The 21245-nt window shown below is 36.0% G+C and overlaps 1 protein-coding gene across 3 annotated transcripts in view; it reads left to right on the top strand.

Annotated features, from left to right (window-relative positions):
• The window catches only part of Dpyd (dihydropyrimidine dehydrogenase), a 709900-nt gene that overhangs the window by 397114 nt on the left and 291541 nt on the right, over positions 1-21245 (top strand). For all 3 annotated transcript variants that reach the window (XM_070007768.1, XM_070007767.1, XM_070007769.1), the window contains exon 14: positions 18258-18422. In XM_070007768.1, the coding sequence (XP_069863869.1) occupies positions 18258-18422 (165 nt within the window). The remainder of the gene's footprint in view (positions 1-18257; positions 18423-21245) is intronic.

Raw genomic sequence — 21245 nt, 5'->3', positions numbered from 1 at the left:
GAGGGATACAAGATAGAAGAAGATATGAGAGGCAGCTTTGTGTCTGTTGCTGCGAAAGTGTGCCACACACTGGCTTGTTTGTAAACAAGAATGATTTATTTCTCGGGGTCCAAGTCCAAGTTCAAAACACCGCAATTTGATCACGTGAGGGCTACTTTGCTGCCTGTTCCCATGGCAAACCAGTCTTTACAACCCTAAAATACTGATTGAAGATATAGCTGAACATGTGATTAGATATTCTAGATGGCTAGAGGAGAATGCGTTTTTGTGAGAATTTGTAAAAAAAAAAAAAAAAAAGGAAATCTTAGCTTCCATAATAGGAAATTCAACATGAAGGAACGGTGTGAGAGAGATCATCTGTCTGTAAATATATCTGGCTTATTCTCAAAACAATCACTGCAGTAACAGTTTTTCTCTTCAAAGACTGCTCACATTATGAGAGCTAACATTTATATCTTATAACAATAAAAAATGCTTTCTCATTACCTCTAATGGAGTTGGCTGGCTAGTTGTTCTAGATGTGAGTCTGATTCAATCCTTGCTTGTAGAGGAAAAAAATACAGAATTCAAGGGGACATATTTTTCATTATACTACTCACATGGTAACAATATCTTTGGCTCAAGTTCTTCACCCTGAATAATCTAATGATGTCAGTCAATACTTATAGAATTGTGGCAATCTTAAACTCTAATGGAGAAAGAAAAATACAGGTGTCTATGATGCGCACATTGATTTTAGCAGTTCATCCTTAGTGGGAAATGTAATTGAATATGTGTTCAGATGGATAACACTGCTTTCAAGGAAGAATAAGACAGTTTAATGCAATGGGAAGAACTAGATATATCCACCTATTAAATAATTGTAGAGTTTGCTGATTGACAGTAACTCTCTATACCTATATATCCTGAAGACTCCTCTCTCAATAACAGCACTGTGCTTCAATTGTTGTCAAGTTGACATGTAATATACCTTTTATAGCTTTTAATGTGATAGACCTCTCTTTACCCACCCCCACAGGAGAAGGAATGAAGTACATCTATGTTCAAGATAATGAAGATTTATAACCCACCATTGGTGCCCTGTGTCTTCCTCTAAAAGTATTTGTGTTGTATGTCTGTATCTAAATATATCTGTATTTGTGAATGAACATATATTCAGAGCCATTCAGTCTTCTGGAAGAGACTGATTATTTTGAAGATCTATAAGAGACAAAAATTAGGGGCAATTCAGTGAGACAGGATCCAAAGAATCCTTACTTTTTATTTAAATAAAGCACTTTAAACTCCTATCAAGCGTTTAATACTTCACTAAAATAGTTACTTTTTATTAAAAATAACCATTTTTCTGTTTATTAGCTGTCTAGCATATATACCAAATTGAGATAAATAACCTCAGTATTTGTCATTCTTGTTTTTCATTTTTATTGTTATTTATAGGTAATATACAGAGGGGCTGCAGTAACATGTCAGGTAAAGAGTACATTTCTTTTTGGACAATGTCACCCCTTCCCTCACTCTCTCAGTTTTTCCCTCCATCTCCATCCACAAGTTGTAAGGTTCATTTTCAACATAGTGTCTAGTGAGTAACACTACTGCATTTGTTCACCCTTTGTCCCTCCATTTCTGTGTCGTCACTCATTTTTAATAGCCATGTAAGTCTCATAATAGAAATTGGATATAGGATGATTTATCTAATAATTTCTTCCTTTTTTTCCACTCCCATACTGGAGATGGTTTCCATGGCCTTGTGCTCGTTAAACAAGTCATCTACCGTTGACCTAAATAAATCTTCAATTCCTCTATCTTGTCTTTCTTAATGGAAAGATATATTTCAAACAGTTTTGTTTGTATTTGTTGTTCGGTACTATTATTTCTCTATTTCTCTAGAATAGATTTCTAAAAGTGCGACAGTTAATTCAAAGGCACGTATGTTTGTAATTCTTAGAAACAATGCAGATAAATTTTAGTGCTTAAAAAATATTCCAACAGAGTGGTTGCTGGTGTCTCACTTATAATCATAGCTATTAAGGGGACTGAGATCTGAGGAATAGTGTTCTCAGCCAGCCCAGGCAAGAACAACCATAAGACTTACCTCTAATTAACCACCAAAACAATTAGGGCAGAGGTAGAGCTGTGACTCAAGTGGTAGAGCACTAGCCTTGAACAAACAAACTCAAAGACAGCTGGCCCTGTGTTCAAGCCCCAGGACTGGCAAACACACATATGTGCAAGCATGTTCATACACATATGTATATATACTCATATATATATATATATATATATATATATATATATATATATATATAAACGTATATATGTACACACACCATTCATTGGCCCAGGAATGCAAGGGATTTCCACTGCCCTCTACACACAACTTTCAGTATTGGGAGATACCAGTCTCTTGAGATTTGTGCCATATTTGACAAGATCATATGGGCAAAATAAGGTCCTCTCCTATTTCCCATCAGACTTTTCTGACTACTGACAAAGTTCTGCACTCCTACCTTATTATAAATATTTGACTTTCCTCTTTACTATAGATCTTTTGGCTTTATATTTTTATCTTCTTTATTGCTGTATATTAATTGCACAAAAAGTTTCAATGTGGTATTCTCATACACGCATGTAAAGCGTGATAAAATTCACCCCCTATATTATTCTATCTTATTTTCACCTGACTTCAGGGTATCTTTGCAATCTCCTCATAGGCCTCTGTAAAGTATACTACAGGGAGTGTCTATATGATCTGCAACCTTCAGAACAAGTGTATGGATCTCATTGTATAAGCAGGTGTCCATGAAGCTGGCTTCTGATGGTCTACCCTTAGATTGTTTAAATATATTGACAGCTTAGCTCTTTCTCCAAGCTCAAATCCTCTCTCTTCACCAGATCTGTGTCGTGGGAGATCTAATTCAGAAATCTTGCAAACCCTTTTGGGGGTCCACGTGTATCATGACCTTATGCAGCCATAACCACTTGAATTTGGAAATCTACCTATGTGAGTCTCACTGTTTCTTGGTGCACATGGCTTTGTCTCACCATTGTGTTCCAGCATCCCTACCTCTCCACATCAGTTGACAAGAGGAAAGTGTGCATCATGACTACATCTTACATAAGGTGGTAAACCCCAGGGTTCTAATGTACAGAAGACAAGAAATAATAACAAGTATTTTTATAGCATCTCATATTATTTCTGTTCTAAATATTTATCTCTTGTTTCAACTTATTCATGCAGAACACATTTTTTTCTTACTTAATGAGTATCACAATCACTTTTTGAGATTTATTTTACCTCTGACTACACTCATTTTGCCAATGAGGAAAATGAAATGTTATTTATGTAAGATACTACAGCTATTTGATGAGAGACGTACCGCATGAGCCAGATAATTTAACTTCATTCTTTTATCATCAATATACCAGACCAAATAGCTGAAGTAAACTTGGGATAGTCAGTTTTGACCTGTCTCTTGATGGGGGTCTCTCAGTCCATTGGAATACTTTTAACTTCTCTGAATAATTTTAGCACATGTAATAAATGTAATCTTATTATGAATATATTCAAATCTAGGTGCTGTTCCATGTGCTACTTGTGAAAATAATGAACATGGATAGCTAAAGGACAAAGCCTTTTTGTATAATTTAAGAAACTTGTTTCCATGTGAATAAGCAATCATCTATTTCTTTTTACTATCCCATATTTTCCATCTTCTCTAATACAACAGATCACATACCTTGCTGTCTATGTCTAAGGTACATGTGATCTTTAACATTTCTCTATATATTAGATTTGCAACCACTTCAAAACAAGGAATAAGATTACTTTGAAATTATTCCTATTACAAATTGATCTGAAACATTATAATCCAATTAGAAGATTATAAGAAGGTGCTATTATTAGTATCTGCATTCTAAGTTGTCAGTCTTTAGTAGAATTTAATTTTATTAAAGAAACAAAAACTTACCAATATTCCAGTAAGTGATTTTCAATATTCATTTTTTTCTACAATTGGTGATTTGACAATGTATATTATTTTGGTCTTGCTACCAGAAATGTTAGTAATGATAATAACACTATTTTTTCAAAAACCAACTATAGTATAACCAAAAAATTTTCTGTGGAAATAATGGTATTTTATTTGTCTGTCTTTTCTCTTTTCAATTTTAACTTCCCTTAGGGCTATTTTAGCAGACAAGTATTTTTTGTAGGCCTGCAGTGTATAAATTACTCATTCTTTATCCTTCAGTAATCAGACCATGAGGTTTTATTACATTTAGATTCATCAGATAAAAGGCTTCTGGAGATCTATGATGTTTGTTTAACTCTCACCTAAATTTGAATATAATTATCTGGACTGCTATCAAACATTACTGATATTAGCCCTCTATTTTGTTCCTAATGAGGTTGATGTATAAAAATAATTCTCTTTATACCATTTTGCAGAAGGAATTCCTGCTGAAAAACATTAGTGTGATTATCCACAGAGAATTAAAAGGAACATAGACTTAGCTCGAATTTGAGGATTTTTTCTGAAAGCTTGTCAAAAAAAAAAAACCCACCATTGTATTTTAGCTTATTTTGAAATGTCTTCCTCAATAAATTGATCTTTTACAATCAGTTATTGTACCTTAGCAAGATACTAGTTTCTTCCTGCTATTATCAAATATTTAAGATCACTTTCCTACTAAACTTAAGACACAGAATCACCTCTGACTAATAATTTACCTTCTACCCTTACAATGTAATAGGAATCAAAGAGATTTTTTCCAGCTCATTCTCTGAAGTGATTTCTGGCTTTTCTCTGTAACCTGCCTTCCTCCCTCCTGTGAGGAAAGTCCTGTAAACTATAATCTTACAAGCTAAATCCTACCTCTCACTTGTTTTTCTAAGAATGATTCTTACATGTTTAAGCTGTCTTAGTCCACTCATGGTACTACAGTAAAATACCATAGATTGGTTAGCTCATAAACCCCAAGGATGTATTACAGAGGTTGAGAAGCTCCAGATTAAGGCACTGGGTGATTGGGTGTGCCGTGAAGTCCTGCATTTGGCTTTCTGAGTTATATCCTGTAAGTTATGACTGCTCTTAGTGATGTCATCACTCCATGAGGACTGCATGTTAGAAACCAAAGGGTATGCGTTAGGCTAAAGAAAGAACAGAAAATGACCTCCACAGACCAGATGGACTTAAATGGGAAGCGGAAGAAGGAAGCCAAGGAGATCTGAGGAGAGTCATGAGACAGGAGGCCGGGGTTGAGGGACTTAAGTAGGGGTAAAGGGTGGTGTGAGAAAAATAGAGGAGAAAGGAAAAGGTAAAGCAAAAGGAATAGGCCAGACTCGACTTTCAACAGGCTAGAACGATTTATTGAGGAACAGCAAGGGGCAGCAACCTTCCCATGGGAATGGAGGTTGTACAAAGAGGTGGGTTGGAGCTGGGCTTTTATGGGGTCTGAGCAAGGAGGCAGAGGTGATTAGAATGGCTGTTAGGGCTGGTGGAGGCAGGTTAGGCCAACAGTGGAATGTTGACGGCCAGGCTCTGGTCGGATTGCACTGCCTACATTTCAAACACATCCGCACCTACTTGGGGGCTTGCCTGACATCTGTATGCACCTGGATAAATAGGGTGGGGGAGGGGGGTAAAGCCTTCATCTTCCATCTTTAGATACATAAGAAGATTGGACCAAGGGGGAAGAGGTAAATCCTTTAGGTGGGGTCCAGTGCCGGGGGTGGGGTGGGGTTCAAAGTTTACAGTACAAGTCTGGCTCTGGGATCCTATTGTTTGAGCAAGTCCCTTGCACTTTGTCTCAGGAGCCTATCACCTGATAGGGTGGGGGAGTGGAGTCCTTGTGGGGGAGGGTAGTCAGTGGGCCAAGACAGGTGAGCCATCTTGAGTTAGGGAACAAAGCAGAGCCCTGTCACACCACCTTCCTGGATTTATCACCTTAGTGATCCTCACTTTAGTGATCCTTACTTTAATAAGTTTCAAATACAAAACAAAAAAATATCTGGCATAGCAGCAATATTTGGTCAAAAATCTGAAAGAAGATGTGTCATGAGAAATTATATAAGTGATGGGAAAGAACATAGCTGGTCTATGTCTATGTAGGATGAATGACAAAGTATGAGTTCTGTGTTGGAACTAACCAACAAATACATTTTTTTTGGTCTCTGCTCTATTTGTTTCCTATAATAATGACTACCAATGGGTCTATAGAGTCTCATTATGAATGACGCATTCCAAAAGTCCAGAATTCTCAGGCTTTCTTAGTTTACTTGGTAGTTTATTTTTATTTTGTTTTTGCTTTGAATCTATAAAACATTTTCCTATGAAGTCATGCTGATCACCTTCAGGTATAATAAGATTATTCCATATGGAATGAAAGAAATGAAGAACTCTGGAGGACAGGGACAGAAAGTTTTTCAAATGTCCTTCAGTTTACTTGTTTTCATTTCCTCAAAAGAGGTTGGTGCAAAGCAGTGTAGAGTTGAGAATAGCTTTGAAAGCATTTATTGTTCCAAAGCTAATTTTAACCTCGTGATAAAGATTGCCTTTTGTATTCAGTTGAATGTGATCCAGTAATTGTTTGTCAAGACTAAGTGCTCTAGGACATAACACATTTTAAAATGGTGTTTTGTAATTATAATACAAGCATTTTTATGGTTTCATGTAGGAAAGTATACTGTTGAGTGGGGGGTATTAGAATTACAACAAAACAGGCGTCAAACTTTATTATTTTTATTATTAAATCTCATAGCTGCTCAGTTTACAGTAGGGGAGTTTGTATATACGCTCCAATGAGTGATTTTTTTTCTTCATTAGCCAAATGGTTTCACAGAAACCAATTCCCTCTCCCCTCTGTCCTGAATCTTCCCATCTACCCAAAAAGACATTGTTAGGTCAGGCTCCCAAGGCAGCCAGAATAGACTTATGTTGTGTGAACTGATTTTACTACAGGTTTGAAATTACTTTTATAACATACATTTGTGTCAAGACTGCAATACCTCTGATTGGAAATATATGTCTTATAGTTGCACAAAGAAAAAGAATTTTGTTATTTTTATTAGCATTCTCTGAAAATGGTGTTTAGTAGAGAAACTTGTTTTTTTTTTGTAAAAACAAAACAAAAAAAGAATGACTGGAATCCTATCCTTTCTAAAAAAAATTACTTAGAAACATATATGAACACAAAACACAGATACTAATCTTGTGGCATTGCTGCCTCAGATTTTTTTTTTTTCCGGTTCCATTATTGGGGCTTGAACTTAGGGCTTAGGTGTTATCTCTTAGCTTTTTCATTCAAGGCTGGCACTCTACCACATGAACCATAGCTCCGCTGGACTTTTGGGTGGTTAATTGGAGATGTTTCATGGACTTTCCTATCCTCGGTGGCTTCCAACTGTGATCCTCAGATCTCTGCCTCCTGATGAGCCACTAGCACCCAGAAAGTCTTAAAGACTTAGACTGCCCTCTCCATATTACTACCACCTTTATATATACATGGTATGTTTAATTTTTCTAGTTGACAATGTCATTTTACATTTTATAAAGAACTATATAAGACATAACTATCCTAGAAATGAATACTGAGCTATTACTTTTCTAAATTTTCCTATAATCCTTTAGCAAACTCCAATTCTATTTTTCCCTTTTCCTCCTTAATCTGATTTCCATATCTCCAAGCCTGTTGGTCAAGTAGTACATGACATTTATCGAAGCTGCCTTTCATGGAACATTATCAGACTCCACATGGAGTTAACTATTCCTTTCAATCAATTAGATTTCGTCTGCTCTTTTGTTAACCTCAAACTTGGAACATTCTTTTTCCCAATTGTCATTTTTAATTCTAGAAATTTGATTTCACTGTATTTTACATGTACCTAAGTTTTGAGTACCTAAGTCTTTGATTCTGCATTCAATTCCCTTTTGGGAATTGAATTTTAAGCTTATTAAACATGTGTTTTATACTTTGTATCAGAACAACCCAGTATATGTGTTATTGGAATTTTTTTTCTTCTTTTTTTTATGTCTTTGGTGGTTTTCTTTTATGATGAACTCATATTCCTTGGGATTTTTTTTGTGTGCCGGGCCTGGGGCTTGAAATCTGGGCTTGGGTGCTATCCTTATGCTTTTGTGTTCAAGGCTAGCTCTCTATCACTTGAGACACAGCTTTACTTCTGGATTTTTGAGGTTAATTGGAGATATGAGTCTCATGGATTTTCCTGCCTGGGCTGGCTTCAAACCAAGATCCTTAGTGATTAGCTAGGATTACAGACATGAGCCCAGCCTCCGTGTTACTTTTTGAAACTTGGGGTTTGGCATTGCTTCTACTAATTATATAAAGACATGATGACCAGAAACCACTTTTTTTTTTTTTTTTGTCAGTCGTGGGGCTTGAACTCTGGGCCTGGGCGCTGTCCCTCAGCTCTTCAGCTCAAGGCGAGCACTCTACCACTTGAGCTACAGCGCCACTTCCGGTTTTCTGGTGGTTTATTGGAGATAAGAGTCTCACGGTCTCTCTTACCCGGGCTGGCTTTGAACCGCAATCCTCAGATCTTAGCCTCCTGAGTAGCTAGGATTACAGGCGTGAGCCACCAGCGCCCAGCTCAGAAACCACTTTTTTTTTTTTTTTTTTTGGGGGTCCAGTCATGGGGCCTGAACTCTGGGCCTGGGTGCTGTCCTTCAGCTCTTCAGCTCAAGACTAGCGCTCTACCACTTGAGCCACAGCGCCACTTCCGGCTTTTTTCTTTTTGCTTATGTGGTGCTGAGGAATCGAACCCAGGGCTTCACACATGCAAGGCAAGTGCTCTACCACTGAGCCACCTTCCCAGCCCAGAAACCACTTTTAAACCACATGTTTTGCTCAAGTTTTTAAGTCCTAGTCAGCTTTGAATTCTCAAGAGAGATTTTCTTCTTTTTCACTCCCAATTAAGTGTGGAATGGAGGATAGGTATACCCTATTTTGCCCTCTAGTCATTTTCTAATACATAACTTAACAGTATCTTGTTGTTGTTACCTTTACATGAAAGGTTCTTATCTACCTGCTCCCATATGTGTTGGCTCCTGACCTGGTGTCTCAAGTGTTTGTAAGGCAATAGAACTCTGTCTCTAGAACGTCAGGATGGGGAAAAACATTCAGGACAAATACCATCTTATAACTAGGGTGTCTTTTTGGATCTTTGCTGTGTGTGTGTGTGTGTGTGTGTGTGTGTGTGTGTGTGTGTGTGTGTGTGTGTGTGTGTGTGTGTGTGTGTGTGTGTGTGTGTGTGTGTGTGTGTGTGTGTGTGTGTGTGTATTCTTCTCTCAGAAACTTCCTTTTGGATAGTAGTTTTTAAAAGCATGTACCTTTTTTATATTTGTTATGTTGCAAAGAAGTTTAGTCTGAATCTTAACAATATTTTCCAAATGGAAAACTCCTATAAGATTCTTTTAGAACTTTTGAATGGCAATGATTTCATATATAGTGGCTTCTAGAATAAGACCAGAGAGTTTATATAGATTTTATAAAGAATAAAGATTTTCAAAAATATATTTGACATTTTCAATGAAAATTCTCTTCTAACAGTTGGAGGTAATTAATAATTATTAGAACTGACTCATGCTCATACCTTCACAGCTGCTCTTCTGAGCTAGAAAAGATTTCTTCACAGCATATCACATGAACATCTTATAAGCAGGCCAGCAGAAATCTCTAAGTTAATTACAGTTTGGTAGACTGTATCTCAAACCTCTTATCTGAACACTGAACCCAATAATTTAATCAGTATGTCTGTTGATTAATCACGTTCTAATCCATCTGATATCAGCACTGACAAAGCTCTTCATCTGTGTCTTGTAAAACTTATCTCTGTGAATGCACAGCTGTGGAGAGAGCTATTGGTATTAATAACTTGAATAGGAAACAGATCACAATGACTTCTCAAAGCCAACAGGACAAAAAAGTTTGACCTTCATACAAGTCATTCAAGACTGCATACATTCGGACCCATGCTCACGAATTCTTGCCATTTTTCATTTCCGGTTGCTTTCCCGTATGTCACCCATTCTCTGGTTAAAGTCGCTCACCTCTGAACTCTCATGACTTCTGCGTTTCCTGGTAATCTGACGAACTAATAAATATTTATCTATCAAATTGTTCACAGAAGATATATGACATTTTATTTCATTTAATATCCTACAAGTTTGGATACATCATGATGTCTACCCAACCCAATAGGGAAGGTCAAAGAATAAAACAAGACTAGTCTACAAATTCACAAGTCTGTAGGGGAAAAAGAGGGAAGAGGGAAGACAAAGCCTGCATGAGTCTGTCACCTAGTATTTTGCCAGCCATATACAAGTACTGTTCAGAAAATATACCTCAATACTTCTTCAGGGTAGGACATCAAATCTAGATGATTGACAGGTACTATGTAAGAGAGGAAGACATTTGGTCAAAGTAAGCACTGAGACCATAGATCATCTGGACAGAGATTCCTTAACACTGAGTAGACATCCAGTAGAGTTGTCAGCTGTCAGTCCTTTCTTCAATCAGTAACAAGTGATGAGGAGTTTGCGTTTTCCATCTAAAACACAATGGGTTATTGCTGTGGGTTGTTCCTCTCTACTTCTTCTATGATCTTATCAAATCACATAGTGTTCCACTCATTTAGTCAGGACAACCCAAGCTTAAGTTTCAGTGGGCCCCATCCACTGTGTTAATGATCTTTAACAAACCAGAGCATGCTGGATATTCAGACAACTTTCCAATTTTATGTAAACATGGGAAAACTTAATGAAGTTTCTAGGATTTTGTAGAGTACTGGGTCCTGGGAATGCCAAATGGATCCTAATATTTTCTTCAAGGTTATGAAGTGTTTTCATTTTAGTAAACAATTATTTTGTCTTTTTTTAACAGTCATTTCTCTAGTGAGCAATATTATACCCATGTCTATGTGACAGATAACATATCAGGTTTCTTTTGTGACCTTACACTGTCTAGTCCTAGCACAGTAGGTTCCTCTAACAATACTTTCCCAGATTCAATTACTCCATTTTTGTTTATATGAACACCTAGGTGAGTCCTAATTATATCTGTGCTGCTAGACACAGATAATTAAGCAAAAGAGGAGTATCCAGTGTAATTTAAGTCCTCCTTTGACACTAGCAGTTAAAATTTGACCTACAAGATTGCAAGACATGAAAAGTTTCTATACCTACAACCTATAAGCTTGGGGCTTGTCATTTGTATAATATGTGAACTGATATTGAACACACACACACACACACACACACACACACACACACACACACACACACACACACACACACACACACACACACACACACACACACACACACACACACACACACACACACACACACACACACACACACACACACACATATTAACTTATTCAAGTTGATTCTTGTTTTTCCTGCAACAAAAATGAGTTCTATAAATCTGCAAGTAAATCCAATGGATAGTAAAAGACAAATAATTACACTTGGACATGATTCACTAAATAGCACTCTAAACATTCATGCAGTGCTAATAAAGGGTATTCTTAGGATAGGACTGCAAAGGCTCAATAGCTATTGATAAAATCATGCTTCTCGAAATGAACTTCAAGAAATGGAAATAGAGGTTTTTCATTGCACTGATGCAGTTTTTTTTTTCCTTTTCTCCCCTTTGGTTTATTCCCTTTTGTCTCTTTTTAAAAATTTCTGTACCCTTTGCCTTATATAAAAGTTTATCTAATTTGGGGAGGGGAAGGGGAAGAGGGACAAAGGGTGAGCCAAGTCAGCAGTGCTACTTACTCATTAGACATTGTGTTGGAAATGACCTGTTCAACTTGGGAGGCTGGGAGGTTAGGAGGAGAAAAACTGGGAGAAAATGAGGGAGATGACATTGTTCTTGATTTATGTAAGTGTAACCCCTTGATTTATGTAAGTGTAACCCCTCTGTACATCACCTTTACAATGAAATTTAAATATTTAAAATTGAGTTCTAATTAATGTACATGTGATATGTTTATAGGCCTCTAGCATTAATATTATCATTCAAATCATATAGGCATGCCTGAGATCTAGTATTGGCTTTAGTATTTAGTAGCTATACAATTATGGATAGGTCATTTGTAATTTTTCTAAGCCCCTGTTTTTCATCAGTAGCATGAAGGAGTTGAGATAGTGAAAGAGGATTCATGTGAAAGCTTTATGCCAAAACCATTGAAATTATTTCCATAGTTTTTACTGTGTATCATCTTTAATACTTATTTATATTTCTCTCTCTATATTTGATAATTAGTTATATCTCTTGGATAATATTGTTACTATTTTTTGTAGGGGGGTTGCTTATAATCATGCTTGAACTTTGGGCTTCAGTTTGTCATTTGGCTTTTTCAAGTGATAGTATGCCAGCTTTGAAATGGCACACTATCACTTGAGCCACACCTCTACTTCCTGCTTTTTGCTGGTTAATTGGACATCAGTCTATTGGATTTATGTGCCTAGGCTAGTTTTCAGTTATGATCCTCAAATCTCCACCTTCCTTAATAGCTAGGATTACAGTTATGTGAGTGACTCAAATACCAGTGTTCTTGATTATGGAATTTTCCTTGTAGTTAAATGTTCCTGACATATTTACATATGTTTTATCAGTAAATTCAGATTTTGATTGCTTTTGTTATAATATAGACCCTGGAATGAAAAAGGCGATTTATTGAAAACATAATACTCACCTTATTCATTTTGCTCATCAGTGAAAAAGTCAAGTATAGATTGTTCTGGTCATTAATTTGGAGTGATCAAATGTTAATATAGTTAGTTTGTAAAATAAAGAAAATGCTAAATGTGTTCATAGAAATAGAATTGCACTGAATGTAGGCCAGGGTAGAATTTATTTTTGCTATTCCCAGGGTAGTAAATGGCAGTTACATAAGAATAGAATCATGTTATGTAACATGCCTGTTTTCTGACTTATGTACAAAGTAATCCTCCTCTTTTATGGAGTAATGTCATATTAGATCCAATATAGATAGATTTTTGGATGATATTTATATATTTAGACTATAGAGAGAGATTTAGATAGATACATACATGAAGATTTTTCCTTTGCTTTTAATTTTTGAAATCTTGATTTATAAAAATAAACATTTTTCTTTTGACAAAAATAATTCATGGCATAAATTTAGAAATTTAAAAAGAAATATACCAAGGGCTGGGAAGGTGGATCTGTGGTAGAGCCCTTGCCTTACATGCATGAGGCCCTGAGTTCGATTCCTCAGCACCACATAAGCAAAAAGAAAAAGCCAGAAGTGGCACTGTAGCTCAAGTGGTAGAGTGCTAGCCTTGAGCTGAAGAGCTGAGGGACAGTGCCCAGGTCCAGAGTTCAGGCCCCACGACCGGACCCCCCCCCCCAAAAAAAAAGAAATATACCATAGACTTAATTTACAAGTCTTCAGGTAAATTTATATAACCTCTTCTGTCGATTTCTCATACAATATACCACTGCATTGCTCATGGAATAAGAGTTGTCATTCTGACACTTCTTCAGTCAAAAGTAAAGCTTTTTTGGGAACTAGATGTCAATAATGCTTTTATAAAGCTTCCCTCATTCCTCCATCCCAATTTCTTCCTCATATATTTGCCTACTCCAAGAGGCAACCTCAGTCCTGAATTAGTTAACTTCCAGGCTTAGGTTTATAGGTTCTATCTTATTAGTATGTATCACTGTACATTATGATCTTTTGTTTTGCTTTAGGTATCATGTTTATTTTTCTACAAAAAAGTATCATTTCTACCATTGTTATATATTGTGGTGTGTGTGTGTGTGTGTGTGTGTGTGTGTGTGTGTGTGTGTGTTCTCTATTTAAATTTTATTTTCATTCAGATTTGTTGGACCCCCATCCTCTTTCCAGTTCTTTCCAACACATTTCTACAGTTTCTTTTCTATCCACTATGGCCATCATGATTGTCTTAATTCAGTAGTAACCATGGAAATATTTTGGGCTTTTTTCTTTTTTTTTTAGGACAAGAGAGGTCAAGTAAATGAAGTTAAACAAACAAATATGATTAGTTTATTACTATTTAAATCTTGTTACTAATGCTGAAAAATCACTATCATTACTTCAAATGTTAAGAGGTTACTAACACTTAGTTTTATAATGGTAGTTTTGCTGACACACAAAGGAGAGAGACCATCTCACATTTTCTTTTTCATAAGCAGCTATTTTTAAAAATCTGAAAATGGTTGGTGCACTGAAGATCAAGGCTACAGAGATTCATCTTCTTGATTACAGAGAATGAACTCTTATCTAGCTTAGCTATTTCTGAATATGTTTATTTTGTTGTCTTAGCTCCCTTAAGCAATACTAATATGCCTTAGCTATTAAATATTAAAGCAAAAATAGTCTCTTATGAAGTCATACTCAAATTCTAGAATTCCCAGGTCAAAAGTGTAAGTAAGTTATTGTCCAATTATTGAAACTCTAGCTCTAATCATATAACCAAAGATAATTGGCTGTAGTCCATTTTCATTCATCTTTTACTGAATTAAAAAACATTCTGTAAGTCTCAAGTCAGTAAAGGAAATTTTGGGCAAAACAGTACCAAAGATGACTTAAACCATGAAAACAGAAGTGAATAGATAAATAAATTAAAATTTCAATGACTGATTTATTATAAAGCACTTGTATTGAACTATTGCTACTTTTGTTGATTTTATTGGAATATTGACTTTTGTAATTTTTAGAAAGTTAATAATTGACTCAGTGATAGTTCACAATTTAACATTGTAGGTATTTAAATTTGTGTAGTTGTAGAGCATCTTTTATCTCTGTTCCAATTTTAAAAAGGAAAGAAAAAAACATGTAGAAAATCAATAGGAAGGAGTGAACATTCTCTGCTTTCAAGTAGAAAAAAATTCCTTTTGACTTTTGTTGGGCTTCTTGTTTTTTATCTCAGTTAAAAGTATCATATAAGATAATCATCCTATGCAAATTTTCTCTTTAGCATACGATTATAGAAAAGTAAAATAAAACAACTCCCAATTAACATTAAATTCAACTCTTAATAATACACCCACAAAAAAAGTATCTATAGTGACAAAATCTTAAGTTCTGAAGTGTCATAGAGGAATACCATTTTAAGAAGCCATTTTCTTGGCTATCCTTTAGTTAAATATCATCAGGTCATGGACCTTTTTGGCTACTGAACATTTGCTCATCTAGTTGCTATCTGAAGCTGTACTCAGGCTAGATTATGGTTTAGGAATACTAGACTGACTATGGGTTCTCCCTCCCCAGCGGGTATAGCTGCAAATCTCATTCTGTGTCTTGTTTTATCATACTGAAAAGTACCTTCATATCTTGTGAAAATCAGATCTTATCCTCGGTCACACAAGGAGCAAGTGGTTATGGTTCTGATAGGCTCATTAGCCAAGAAATACGAGAGCCAGGTGGCTGGGAATCAGGTTAGAACTTCACACCCAAGGTAACCTGATTGCATCTGAAGGAGGCCCATGTGTTTAGATCCTAGAGCTCATCCACACTCAGCAGCTTGGAGCCAACCCTCAGGAAGGGCTTTGAGGCTCTAGTGTTGTTAGGGCATGGTTCCTGTAACTTAGGGCATAGGAGAGTGCAGCAGTGAGCATGCGTAATCCAACACTTTGCTACAGGATTTTGGAGGTTGGAATCGTGTTGAGGTGCAGAAGAAGGGGTCATTGAAGGACTGGCAAGTAAGGACTTCAGCTCTAGGAGAACAGGCTAGTGGAAAAAGGCAGTCCCTGTGATTAAAATTTGAATGTAACCCTAAGCTACTTGTCTGTTCAGTAGCATAATGGAGTCAAGCCACAATGAATACTTTTTGTTCCCATGTCTCTAGGTAAGATCTCCTATAGTGCATACGGTTTATTTTAGGCTCCTTCATGAAATATGCCAGACTAGCCACGGGATATGAAATACAAAAACGATACACTTGCTTGCTTACAAATCGGACCCTCTATGGAATATATAGTCAAGAACGTAGATAATCACAGACCAGGCATGGTGGTACATACTAATAATTCTAACTATATGAGAAGGTGAAGAAGGAGGATGGCAGTCCATGACCAGCTTGGGAAAAGGGTGATGTGAGTGGCAACTCTCATCATAAGGAAGGTATAGAATGTAATGGTGCTATGCATCAGAATGTCCTGTTAAGATTTGAGAATTGGTTAAGATTAGAGAGAATTCTCAAAGGGACTGAAATCAAATCTGAAGAATGGTCAGGAATAAGGATGCTACAAACACAAAATCCTACCTTCATAAATGTATGGAAAGATGCGCTCCCAGACCAATGAATTGCAATGCACTCATTTAAACCAAGTAATTCATCTTTTGTAGAAATACTCAATGCCCTGCACATGACTTGACAAACAGAACAGGAACTGGAATCACTTCTTGGGCCAAGTACTGTTTGTGACTTGGGTTGGATTTGTTGAAGTGAATGAAGAGGAAAGAAGGACATAAAGGCTTAAAAAATGTAGCTCTGAAAATTGGAATAGAGAAAATAAAACAGGCTTGTTCAAAAGAAACATTTCCATCAAGTCTTCTTAGACAGCCTCGTTCCATGAGAACCAGCCTGGTAGGCTGTGTTGGTCCACCTTGGGAAAGACGGAAAACAATTTTATCAGGATGGAAACTTGACCCAGGAGTCTGGAGCGCCCCAATGAGATTCTGTTTGTCACTTTGCTATTAAGATTGTGTAACAAGGCTTCTCAATAGCAAATCAAAGTCAGGCTGGTGAAGATGCACACAAATACAATAGAAACTGAAAGACTTAATTAGCAAAACATTAACTGGCATGATTCCTATAAGTTAAAATGTACATATTTGAGAAGGCTCATTGTAACATTTATACCATGTATTTAATAATACACTAATTCAAATGTAAAAGTGAATGTAAATTAACAGAAATTAACATTCAATGTGAAGCAAAATCTTTCTATCCTCTGCCACTGTAGCATTTGGCAGATTCAGGAATAAATAATCTTTTGTGGCAAGGGTATGCCTTATCAAACATATGCAGATCAGCACTAATTAATGCTAATTAAGGTTTCCTGTCTATCTAGTTGGAAAAACGTCCAAATGTTATGAAATCCAGTTAGTATGCCTATTACACTAATTGTTTTATATGGGGTGGTTCTTAATTAAAATATGTAAATTGACCTTAATTGCTATATACTAATGGGGGTTCATGTTATCTCAGTAAAAATGACAAGATGGTGAGGAGGGGTACTTAAAAGACTAATTCTGATAAATCCTTAACTAAATGACCTTTATTCAAAATTAATTTTAATTGGAAGTTGGCAAAAGAAACATTTTTTTCTGTCTTTGTTTCTTTTTAGTCTTAGGTAAGGGAAGAATGTTACTCTTCATTGTTAATACAGCTTTAGAAGCAGTTGTGGGTTGTTAATTACACTTAACAAGCAAGTTAATTTCACTGTTTACTGTTTGTATTTATCAGTAAGTTATTGATATACTGATTTCCATCATAAGAAAAGTGGCTTTCTCCTCACTGAATATGATTCTCTACTTTATAGTCCTATATATAATATGACCTAGTCAATTTGCTACAATGTGTGTTAAAGTTTGAAGAGCCAGTAATACATGTTTTCCTTCCTGGATTGACATTTGAATTCATTTCTGGGAAAATTATGCATGCTTTTTCTTTATAAACATTAAGTCTTACTGGAATTTAGCTACTTAGATTAAATAGATACTTAGATTAAATAGGTTGAAGTGATACTTTTACATATTCCCTAATATGTTTTTTATTTTTTAGTTGCACACCAGTTATGCTGTGAATGCTCACAACCAGTGTGAAGAAATTTAGTACTTTTATTTAATTTTTTCTATGTAAACCCTAGAATTGCAGAAATTTTTTTTTTCATTTGGAAGTAGTATATATTCTACTTTATTTTAAAATGTGTTTAAAAAAAAACACCCAACTCATCTGTAGCCAGGCATGCGTAGCTCATGCCTGTAATCTCTGGAAGACTGACATCTGAGGATCCATGTTGAAAGCCAGCCTGGGAAGGAAAGTCTGTGAAACTCCTAATTCCAATTAACTCAAAGCAGGGGTATGACCCAAGTGGAAGAATTCCACCCAGCCTTGTGTCAAAATTGTGAGAAATTCCATTTGGTAATTCAGATTATGATCATGAAGATGATGGTTATTTGTTTTGTTTTGTTTTGGTGAAAAGGCAAGCCAATATCTTTACTCTTTCAACAGGACATCGTGACAAATGTTTCACCCAGAATCATCCGGGGTATCACTTCTGGTCCCTTGTATGGCCCGGGACAAAGCTCCTTCCTGAACATTGAGCTCATCAGTGAGAAGACAGCTGCCTATTGGTGTCAAAGTGTCAGAGAACTAAAGGCTGACTTTCCAGACAAGGTAAGTGTGATTTAACATCTCAACAAGAGACCCGGCATAAGTTGGTGAATGTTTATTTAAACATCCAATTCATAGGCTTATAAATATTAATATGTATATTTTATGAAAGAATCTGCTGGTTGCTTTACTGATGCCTAGAAAGATAAAAAATTAAAAGAAAGAAAGCAAGAAAGCTCAAGAACTCATTTAAAAAAATCCAAACACTGAGCCTCTGTTATGAATGGGGCACCATGAAGACATCAGAAGGTTCTACCTAGGCAGAGAGGGGAGGAATGAAATACTCATTTTATTGAGTTGGTTTTGATTGTATGTGGCAGATGTTCTGGAAGGTGATGACCTCAGGAAGAAATTGCAGGCTATAAATCATTTTAAATATAAACCTAAGGCAGTGGCAGAATATCTTATGGAATTTATTTATAGCTTTTCAATGAGATATGCTTTACCAAGTTTTTCTAACATCCTATACAAAATAAGTCCACTATCCTTAAGCAGTTGTTTTCTTTTTTAAAAACCCTACATAAATATTTCAGTAAAACTAGGTTGAAATGCAATATGGAGTATTTCTCTTCCTGGTTATTTTATCCCTGCCTCTCCCACTCTGTCTTTCGTTCTTCTTACCTCTCTCCCTTCCTCCCTCCCTCTCTGTCTCGCCCTCTTCTTCTCCCTCATTTCACCCCCTTCTCTGTTTCTTCTTTTTTTGTGCCCATCCTGAGGCTTTAACTTAGTGCCTAGGAACTCTCTGAGCTATTTTGCTCAAGGCCAGTATTCTACCACTTGAATCACACAGCTCCACTTCTAGATTTTTTTTTTTAATGCTATTTGTTTTTTTAAAGGACCAACTTCTCTTGGAAAGCTTTTCCCAAAATAACAAGGCTAGAAAATGGTCAACTTTAGAAAGAAATATTAATATATATTAACTTATTATGCAGCATTGTGTACTAGATGATGGGCTTAATAATAATGTTTGAGCACATACAGAGTACTTCTGGTATGATACGTGATGTTGTAAAACTTTTATATATGGTTTAAACCCAATTGTTTTTCCAACAACTTTTTAAGATAGACATCAGTGGGAAAGCTGAAGTTCACAGAAGTTCGGCCTTCTGTTGCCAAGTTGCATTTCTATATGATAGAATTTGAACTTATTGTAGATTTTTATCTTTTATGTTTCTAATAATAGTACGTGTACCTACTTATGTTGCTTTTATAAAAGTCTGTATTTTTTAATGCAGTGGAAAAACAGTATAGCTTTAATAGTAATTAGAGAAGCCACTGAGTTGAGGAAAAATAAATATATTTTCCTTGAAAATAACTGCTTTCCCTGGCTTGTCTTTACCTCACATAGTACTTTCCGTGGTCTTTTAGGTGGGAGTAAGATGTTGTAATAATAATGTTCACCAAGAAATGAAGTGGACAAGAAAGCTGAAACAAAACTCCTTCTTTAACAATTCCATAGTTGAGGAGAAAGAAAAGACACATTTCAATGTTCAGTTTCGCTGGCAGCAACTTTCTTCTCTTGTAATGCTTTTTCTTGTGTGAAAACAATGCATGCTTTTCTTGTCTCTAATTCGTTCCTCACTTAGATTATACTCATGAGTCATTTTCTGTATTCTTAGAACTAGTTTCTAGCATGTCTTTTCCCCATATCAAAGGTAACATTTTAAATACAATTAAAATGGCATTCCCATTTGAACCCGTGGAAATCATCTGTGCACACCTAGATATCACCCTGCTCAGAGGTGGACACCCCCCACAGCTTTGGAATTATTCTGATGCCAAACCCAATGAGCTGAACGAAAAGAGGTGATCCTTCATTTTCCAAGTTTAATTATCACTCTCACCAGAGTTTTCCCACTTCATTCTCAAGTGCTTGGCTGCCACCTTTAATGACAGGGACGGGATAATTCAACCCAATGTGGTAGCTTCTAAGCCAATACTGTATTTCTGAAAGAGAAATCGTACCAGAGGCAAGTTGGCCAGCAAATACCAGACACAGTAGATACCAATTGATCATGACACAGAGAAGACAAAAAGGCCATCTCGAACATAAAATCAACAAAGACCTGCTCAAATGTAAAAAGCAAGAGTTTGCTTTTATTTTTTTTTAACTAATCAGTAATAACCATGCCTACACTTTCTTAGCTTTTGAGGTTCCCTTTTCTTTATCTGTGAATTACATTTGGCAAACTGATCATTGTGGTGACAATCTATTACTAACAAAGTGTTTTGTTCCTAAGCTGAGAATTTTCTTTTTTTTACAAAGCTTATGATGAAGTATACTGCATAATTAGGGCTTGCAGGAATCAAATGTAAGTGAATTCTTATCAGTTGCACTGCAAAAGCCTTCTGAGTTTTACATTTTAGGCCAGAGAAAATTCTTTTTAATCAAGAAACATGCTCCACCGGATTTGAAGCCACTGAATTAGTGAACAAAGATAGATATTTGTGGCCATTGGTAGCAGCAATAGTGTCAGGCAAAAGGCCAAAATTCCACAGTGAATCAGTGACTGAGGGTAGATGGCTTTATTAGAGAAATTAAGAGTGAAAGAATTAATGATATGCAGCCATATTTTATTATATGGTCAGCTGATTGCTGCCTAAAGCCTTTCTCAGTTAATTACTAAAAGAAAATCCTTACACACATTTACACACATGCAAATAATTAATTGAATTAAAAATTAAGTTATGAAACAAAATAAAATGGCTGGTCTCTACAAGCATTCCCAAAGGTAGTTTACTGACTCAAGGGCATCTAAATTCAGAAATCTCAACCTTATCTCTGGACTCTTTGGGTATACTGAGAAAGTGTAACAGCCTCTGCTT

Source organism: Dipodomys merriami, unplaced genomic scaffold, assembly GCF_024711535.1.
Source record: "Dipodomys merriami isolate MVZ:Mamm:240054 unplaced genomic scaffold, mDipMer1.0.p SCAF_7, whole genome shotgun sequence".
Lineage (NCBI taxonomy): Eukaryota > Metazoa > Chordata > Mammalia > Rodentia > Heteromyidae > Dipodomys > Dipodomys merriami.
This window is presented reverse-complemented; position numbering and strand designations above follow the sequence as displayed.